Below are 9320 nucleotides of genomic sequence, written 5' to 3'. Positions count from 1 at the left end.
TTCAATAGTCTCATTTTTATGTATATAACTCATTATTAAAATACCTAATGAGATACTTATAATAATATCATGTTAACTATATATATATATATATATATATATATATATATATATATATATATATATATATATATATATATATATATATATATATATATATATATATATATAAGTTTTAACGTTCGTGAATCGCCGGTCAATCTTGGGTGGTCAATTGTCTACATGAAACTCATTTCAATTAATCAAGTTCTAACAAGTTTGATTGCTTAACATGTTGAAAACACTTAATCATGTAAATATCAACTTCATTTAATATATATAATCATGGAAAAGTTCGGGTCACTACAAAACGGACGACACACTCTATTCATCAAATCCATGAAAATCGCCGGCGCATTTGTCAACCCAAACGGCATGACCAGAAACTCGTAATGACCATACCTTGTTCTAAACGCTGTTTTCGGTATATCTGATTCTGCAACACGAACCTGATGATACCCTGACCTTAAGTCTATCTTTGCAAAGTATGAAGCACCCTGCAACAGATCGAATAAATCTTCTATTCGTGGTAAAGGATACTTATTCTTCACTGTTCTTTTGTTCAACTCGAGATAATCGATACACATCCGCATTGAACCATCTTTCTTCTTCACAAACAATACAAGAGCACCCCACGGAGACGAACTCGGTCGAATAAATCCACGATCTAACAATTCTTAAATCTAAGACATCATCTCGCGAATCTCAGACGGAGCTAAACGGTATGGAGCTTTCGCAATTGGAGTAGTTCCCGACATTAACTCAATCTTATATTCCACTTCCCTCACTAGAGGTAGACCTGGTAACTCATCTGGAAACACCTCTGGAAAATCAGAAACCACTAGAATATCAGAGATTGTTTTCTTCTCTTTCTTGGCATCAATCACATATGCAAGAAACGATTCACAACCCTTAGCAAGTGACTTCTTCGCCTTCATCATGGAAATCAGCGGAAAACTGAACCCACCCCGTTCCCCACGGGCTACAACACGGGTTCCATCGGTCAAACGGAAGGTCACAATCTTCTTATCACACTTAATGTGGGCCTTATGTAAGCTCATCCAGTTCATCCCTAACACTACGTCAAAACTAGGGATAAGCAGCACTAAACAGGATAGTGAATAGCCTACCATCAATTGCTATACTAGCTCTAGACACATATGTTGTAACTGGAACCGTCTTACCATCAGCTACCTCTACTCTAACAGGCTCAGGCAACACAGTAGCAGGTAACCCTAGCTTAGTATAGAAATCTAAAGACATAAATGTCCTATTTGCACCAGAATCAAACAATACTCTAGCAGGTATTGAGTTGATTAAGAACATACAGGTGATCACATCGTCAGTTGTAGTAGATGTCTCAACTGACATCTGAAAAGCCCTGGCCTCTGCTGATGGAGGGTTCTTCCTTTTCTGCCCACTCGAGACACTAGACCCTCCGGCTGATGCCGAACGCACACCTGACCCTGCCCCGGAACTAACACTCTTTGACGGACAACTTGCAGCATGATGCTCTTGTTGATGACAATTCCAGCACACACTACTCGGGAATGAACAAGCCTACGGATCGTGCCCAATAACACCACATCTTATGCACCGCCTAGTTGCTTCTGAACACTGACCTTTATGTGAAGATTTATAATTACGGCACCAATCCCCTCTACTAGATCCAGACCCAGAACTACTCTAACCACTTTTACCCTTTGATCTAAAGCCGCATGACTTCTTGGACTTAGATCCCGACCGACTAGACGCTTGTGCACCCTGATTCACCACATTACCAAACATCCTACTTCTAGCTGCCTTAACATCACTTTCCACCATCTTGGCTAGCACAATAGCCTGAGATAATGATGTAGCTGTTCTCACAAAGGTTCTATATTCTGGTAAAATCACATTCACAAAATGTTGAATCCGAGATGATTCATCCGGCACCCACTGTTGCACAAACCTCAGATTATCCATGTACTTCTCCACTACCTCATCAATCGTCATTTGAGGCGTCATCTTCATTTCTAGAAATTCATTTTTGATGCGATTCAAATCAAAAGGGTTACAGTACTGTTCACAGACCTTCCCATAAAATTGCTCCCATGTAATCATACTTATTTGTTCCCTTGGTATGCTTGATATCAAGGAATCCCACCAAACCATTGCCCGGCCTTTCAACATTCTACTAGCATACGTAACTTGTAACTCGGGTTCACACTGACAGGCTTCAAATACCCGCTCCATTTTCCGCAACCAGTTAAGAGTTTATGTCGGATCTGTACTTCCTGAAAACTCTGGGGGTTTGCAATCACGGAAATTCTTGTAAGAACACTTTTTCGGAGGTGGAATGAACTGTTGTGGAAACAATGGCATTTGATACTGATTCATCATATAGGGGTTTTGATAAGGATAAGCATTCTGAGGCGGTACATTGTATTGTTGAGGAAACTGATTCTGCATCGGGTACTGAAACTGCGTCTGATTTATATTAGGAATTGTCTGGGATTGTTCCGTTGGGAATCCCGGTGGTGTATCATCATTTCCCGAATGCCTTACCAATTCAAGCTCATTAATTTTATCTTCAGCCTCTTTTAGCTTGCTTTCTAACTCAAGGATGTAACTATTCTGATCATCATCAGACTCAACAACCCCATCAGGTGCTCTGTACGTTCCGGGGTTAGATGGGCCAGTTGTGTTTCTATCAGCCATTCCTGTGCTACACAACAACTCATACAAAAGCTTAGTGGATAACGGTTAGTTCAAACACAACTAACACACACGTATCCTACATTCACGTATCCCCCATCCCACTGACATGTTTGAGTAGTCACAAGATTTGGGAACAATATACACGCATGTACTTGCTGCCAAACCTATGCTCTGATACCAACTTGTAACACCGGCCATTTTTTTTATTTTTTTTTAAAAAACAGCGGAAGACTTATATATTAAAAACATAACATTTAATACATCACAAACATACTCCACATAATTAAAATTAAGTTTACACGGTGGTGTTACTTATTACAAAAATACGTGATACAGAGTACACATCAGAGTTCACATGTCAAACATGTCTTCATCACAAGCACCCGTCTAAACTAGCAGTACCTAAACCTGCAAGGGTGGAAATGTGGGGGATTAGCATAACGCTAAGTGAATGGATTCTATCTATCAGATATCGCATAAGCACCACACATGCTAACGACCAACTATCATACAACTAAAGACAATACGAGGATCGGCGGCTTGTACGAGCACACGACTCCTAGCTGATCGGACTAGAGTCTACCGATAGTCCTGGTTACTCGATTCACATTATAGTCATCCGGACACAGGGGGTGTGTCATTCAAAACTATACTCCGCAATCGGTAATCCCTGGACCCAACCTCCTTAGGCCCGGTTAACCTCATACGGACTCTAACCTCCTCAGGCCCGGTTATGAGTCCCCAGCCTCCTCAGGCCCGGCTGGTGTCAAACACAGTGCGCACATAATATCACATAATCACATTAAACATGCAATCATTATCTAAGCATGGCAGTATCACTATATCAAAGCATGGTAATAGAATAAATTATAGTAGCATGGCATGCTACTTAAACTGTATCCAAAGATAGACTCACTCACCAATTACCAGCTTCAGCTCAGTTATCTAACTCTGAGCTTCCTCCTTGTTCTTATCTCCTGAGAACAATATAAACCAAGTTAGTATTGTGCTCTAATTAAAACTATAGTCAAATCATACTATAAAATATGTCATAACATCATATTATAAGTCTACAACATAAGCCCAATCAATATCGTCGCATAAGTGCGTGCAAAACGGGACATACACGCTAAATCCTATTTTCCCGCCCCAAAAACAGTTTGATACAGCTTCTTAAAAGTTTACCATTGAAAACTACTCGTCGATACGATTCTAACGATATTTGGTTCATCAAAAACGGAATTACGGTTTGAAAGTTACGACCAAAACAATTTTTCCCAAAACACAGGAGACCATAGGGTCAAGGTCTCTGACCGTCGGGAGTAGGTCTCAGACCATCAGGAGTAGGTCGACCATCGGGGAGTAGGTCTCAGACGATCGGGAGTAGGTCGACCATCGGGGAGTTGGTCGACCATCGGGTCAAGGTCTCAGACGATCGGGAGTAGGTTGACCATCGGGGAGTAGGTCGACCATCGGGTCAAGGTCTCTGACCATCGGGTCAAGGTCCCTGACCATCGGGTCAAGGTCCCTGACTATCGGCCGATGGTGTTCTTCAGCAGAAACAGCTGCAAAAGTGGCGGGTTTTGCCCAAAAATCACCAAATCTCGTTCCTAGACTCAAATTTGACCTTAAAACCAACTACATCTTGTTTATAGAACATTTTAGGATCTAAACCCACAACAATTACACACAAACAACATCAAAATCGACCAATTTGACACCAAATTCACTTTTGACAAAAACCTAAATAAAAACCAATTTTAACACAAATTCAAGTATGAAAACACACAAATCTTACCTTGTTAGATTCACAATGACACAAGGAACAGATTTCTAACTTGATTCAAACACAAAAACGAGATTGGATGATTTAGGATTTTCAAGTAGGTAAAAGTTAGGTACGGGGTGATTTTTAGAGAGAAGGTGGAAAATGAGATAAAAGAGCAGCTCATTGACACTTATTTGGGTTAAAACCCATACCCCTCAACACACGGGTATTTATCAGTTATCTGAAATCTTACGTACCTCGTTAGGCGGCCCTAACGGAGTCCAAATTAAATAAACAAACATATTCTGTGACCCTTGTCACAAACTGGTCTTAACCAAATAATAAAATAACAATAAACATTAACTTAAAATAAAAGCATATATAACCACACATATATGCCTAAGGGTAAAAATGTCATCATACATCTATCCCAGGTTTCTGTCTGTTACACAACACGTCTAATTGCTTTTTAAAATTTATGTTATAATGCAACACGTCTACTTGCAAAAGTCTGTTATATTTAGTGGCAATTTAAAATATTTAATTTCTAAATTTTTAAATATTTAAAATTTTAAATATTTTAAAATTTTTGATGGGTTTATAAAAATTTCCCGAAACACGTCTAATTGCAAATAGATGAACACGTCTAATTGCAACTACATGGACACGTCTAATTGCAACTACATAAACACGTCTAATTGCAACTAGATGAACACGTCTAATAGCGACTAACGGAATATATAGGAACACGTCTAATTGTAACTAACGGAACACCTTTAATTGCAACTAACGGAACACGTCTAATTGTAAATAACGGAACACGTCTAAAAGATATAAACGGAACAGCCTAATCTACCGATTTGACAACACGTCTACATAATAGTTTTTAGAGCGGTTCCTTGAACCGCACTATATGTCACCACTCAATTGAAGCCGTCACATGTAGAAGTGTTGTTCAACACGTCTAAAAAGCTTTTTCCATACGTCTAATTGTGCCGGATCGGATGTAGTAGTGTATTATCTTGGGAGATTGAGCATCTCGAATCAGTCTTCTATCACTTAAACATCAAATGCACAAAAATCTCATTCTATATGAGAAACATGTGAGTTAAGCGATGTTGAAAGAAGGGTGCCTTACCCTGCTCTCAAAGAAGACACGATGTGTAGGAACAGAATGAACGAATGCAGCAACAGATAAGTAATCAATACCTGCAATTACATAAAATGACTGATCATATCAAAGCACAAACAAGATGTCAATGTGAAAGTATTTTTATTCATGAAGTTATACGGTAGCAGTTTATGGGTTAAGTATTGGTGCACAGTATAATTTCTCTTTTAAACTAGTTTTTTACTAATATTCTTAATCGTGTGACATATCATATGATGAATGTTTTATCACAAGTCACAACTATACACATATATGCCTTTAATGGTGTACAAAGTATTCTGTGAATAACATTCAAGTATTTTCAGAATTAGAGTACCACATACGATTCAAAATTATTTCATATTTATGTTCGGTAGATATGATTCAATGTGCATGTACATTAAAAACGTCCCTTTTAGGAAACTGTAAATGAATGAATACAATGAAACTACTCAATAAGTGAGTGAGGCAAAGTAAAAAAATAAAAAAAACAAAGACAGAAAATGGGTGAGTTTTTTTTATTACCAACAAGTTTGATGTCTGTGTTGTCCTTAAGCCACTGGGCTCCATCCTTCATGAATCCAACATAGCTTGTATCAAATTGCTTTTTCCACATTAGCCGCCTATAATTAATAACACATAAAAGAAATATGAATTCACATAAATGGAGCCCACACAAACAGCTGAAAAAGTGATGGCTGCCGGTTATAGAATGACATCATGTCCAACTTAGACGAGTTGTATCGGGGATGATACAACACCGTTGTATCCGAGGTGGCAACCCCAAAACGCCGGCCAAGTCCCGTATCCACGCGTTGGAGGGTCACGTTTTCGAGGGGTTGGGTCGACTACAACGGCCAAAAAAACGTCCGTTGGAGACACGTGGCGGGCTTTAAGTGGATGGAAAAATCCAACCGTTGGGGAGCGGGTTCGAATAAAGAAAAAATTAAATATTTTTTACTTATAGTTATATCCTCATTTTACTCACCAAAAACACACACAATATTCTACTCTTTACCTCAAACACTCTCAATTTCATCTCATTTTCAACAAAATGTCTAACACTCCAAACACTCCACACAACGAAAATGTTGATGATTTCGATACACCACTATCAAATACCCGTCCGATATCAAATCTATTGGTGTTCGGGAGTGCTAATAGTCCCGGGTTAAACCGACCTCTTCAAACACCAAGTCCACAACAATATGGTAACGTCACAAGGAATTTATTCGGGTTAAACCAACAACAACAATTGCCGCCGTTAACTTTTGAACAACAACAATGGCATTTTTTCAACACCAACAAATGATGCAAAACCAACAACAAATGTTCCAAAGCCAATCACAACAAATGTTTCAAACCCAACAAGCAACTTCTCAAACGCAATCGCAAGAAGTTCGGCCTACCCGCAAACACGCAAAAAATAATAAAGGTTATTTTATTTTACTATATATATATATATATATATATATATATATATATATATATATATATATATATATATATATATATATATATATACCTACTGTTATTAGTATACATATATATATAATTTATTATTTAGTATATATAATTTACTAGTTATCAAATAGGGCAAATGGCCTGAAAAGGTAACCTATGTTGTCAAATTTGACAATCAAGGTAACCCCAAAAAAAGATGCCCGAAAATTAATTTTAAAAACTTCGGAGAAAAGGTAACATCGTCAAATTCATTAACGATCGTTAATCAAAAGTACATGTTTGGTCCCTGAAGTTTCTAAAAATTTCACTCATAATCCTCTTCATCATTTCACCACCCCCCCCCCCCCCCCCCCCCCCACCAAATTTCACATGCTTCCATTTTAGCTAAGTTTTTTCCTTATATTCCCCATTCTAATAGTAACATTTGTTTAAGAGTAAAAGTAAATAATGTACCAACTGATGTAACTCGTTTAGGGGATTCTTTAGCTGCATTTGTTTCATCATCACCAAAAGTGTCAAAATGGGCAGCAACTGTACCCTGTAAGAAATTGCTACTCCATAATTTCTTTCTTTGACAAACAAACCCCTGATCTAGCCTGAGATGCAAAGATTGACACATAATTCTATAACACGAATCATGAGATAAAACCCAGACAGTAACAGAATGTAGAGACAATAAACGAACATATGAAGATCTTCATAAGAACACTTGAAAATCAAACTTGAGATTTAGAGTGTTTTTGTTGTAGATTCCTTCACGAAAGTTGCTTAGAATCATCCATAGAACACTCGAAATTCATCAATTGATCCAGAAACACTCTATAATCCCTGAATCAATTTATTGACCGAAAAACTCAAACGTTTGACTTGAAATATTCGAACTCAATATTGTGATTTTGAATCTGATATTTTCCATACAGCTTCACGATGTGATTATTAACGTTTCTACAATTTTAGATTTCCAAAACTCGTTTCAGATTGATTCGGAGACCAAATCGGCTTGAAAAGTCGATGAACCAAGAACACGATCTCAATCTCTATGAATTTGAACCTGTTAATCTGTTTTGAATGATCACGAGCATTAGGTTTTGTATTAGGATCGTGTTTATGAGCTGAATTTGTGTTGAAGATCATCTATGAAGATGAAGATCTGAAGAGGATTATGGGTGCAATTTTGTAAGAAATTTCAGGGATCAAACGTGTATTTTTGACTAACAATCGTTAATGAATTTGACGAAGATTACCTCAATTTTAAAATTTTTTAACACGTAAGCCTTTTCTTGAGCAAAAAAAATTGAAATCCTTTTCGGGCTTAGGCAAATTGGGGGTTACCTTGATTGTCAAATTAGGTAACTTATGTTACCTTTTCGGGTCATTTGCCCTATTAAATATGTTAATATTTAGTATATATAATTTATATACATACTGTTATTATTATTATATTATGTATATATATATATATATGTTTATTATTAATAATAATTTTTAAATATTATAGGGAAAGCGGTGGAGGAACCAAGCAAAAAAAACGCAAGAGGGTGGTCGCAAAAAGAGCTTTTGTGGTTAGCGGAATGTTTTTGTGATACTTCAGAAAATTCTATAGTTGGGAAATCACAAACGCGCCAAAGTTTCTGGGGCACGGCAATAGAGCAGTTTAATAATAACGATTCTGGATGGGTATGCAACGAAGATTCGTTATCTTCAAAGTGGCGAGATTTAAACAAGTCATGTACGGAGTTTTTGCCAGTTTATAAGGATATTAAAGATAATTGGCGTAATGGAGCGAATGATGAAGACGTTTACAAAGCTGCGGTACAATCTTATTTTGATACATACGCGAAGACTTTTGTTAACAAGGATGCCTTTTTTTCTTGATACAACATCCGAAGTGGATCGTGCCAAATGATCCAATTGCAAAAGCTCAGCATCAAGATGAGTATCATGTGGATACTACGGGTATTGGTGAAAGTCAAGAGGACCCGATACGCCTCACTCAAGACTTTAATGAGGCGGATTTGTTTGGTGACATTCCGATGCCACGTCCAATAGGACGTGATAGAGCAAAGAAAGCCCAAAAACAGTCGACTTCGTCGGACGCAGGAGTGTCATCTCGTGCTAAAAGTTCGAGTACGTCGAGGACGGAAGAATTTATGGACCAATGGGGTCATGTGGCAATAGAAAAGACAAGTGTGATCGACA

At 37.7% G+C, this 9320-nt stretch overlaps 1 protein-coding gene and 1 long non-coding RNA gene across 2 annotated transcripts; both read right to left on the bottom strand.

Moving 5' to 3' along the window:
* Window positions 1-722: 722 nt before the first annotated feature.
* On the bottom strand, window positions 723-2274 carry LOC139902020 (uncharacterized). Its single transcript, XM_071884679.1, has 3 exons — window positions 1731-2274; window positions 1368-1481; window positions 723-1021 (listed from the first exon to the last, which is right to left on the bottom strand). The coding sequence occupies exons 1-3, from the start codon at window positions 2272-2274 to the stop codon at window positions 723-725; spliced, it is 957 nt and encodes a 318-aa protein (XP_071740780.1).
* Window positions 2275-5667: 3393 nt separating this feature from the next.
* Window positions 5668-7837, bottom strand: LOC139898515 (uncharacterized). Its single transcript, XR_011777047.1, has 3 exons — window positions 7575-7837; window positions 6183-6280; window positions 5668-5716 (listed from the first exon to the last, which is right to left on the bottom strand). It is a non-coding gene; the product is annotated as an uncharacterized lncRNA (long non-coding RNA).
* Window positions 7838-9320: the final 1483 nt, after the last annotated feature.

This window comes from Rutidosis leptorrhynchoides, chromosome 3, assembly GCF_046630445.1.
Source record: "Rutidosis leptorrhynchoides isolate AG116_Rl617_1_P2 chromosome 3, CSIRO_AGI_Rlap_v1, whole genome shotgun sequence".
Lineage (NCBI taxonomy): Eukaryota > Viridiplantae > Streptophyta > Magnoliopsida > Asterales > Asteraceae > Rutidosis > Rutidosis leptorrhynchoides.
Note: the sequence above shows the minus strand (reverse complement) of the source record. Positions and strands in the feature narration are given on the sequence as shown.

Coding starts and splice junctions, on each gene's coding strand:
- LOC139902020 (XM_071884679.1), bottom strand. CDS start 2,274: ATGGAGCGGGTATTTGAAGCCTGTCAGTGTGAACCCGAGTTACAAGTT. Junction 1,482..1,730: donor TAGATCAAAGGGTAAAAGTG/GTTAGAGTAGTT, acceptor GTTCGGCATCAG/CCGGAGGGTCTAGTGTCTCG. Junction 1,022..1,367: donor AACTGACGATGTGATCACCT/GTATGTTCTTAA, acceptor CCCGTGTTGTAG/CCCGTGGGGAACGGGGTGGG.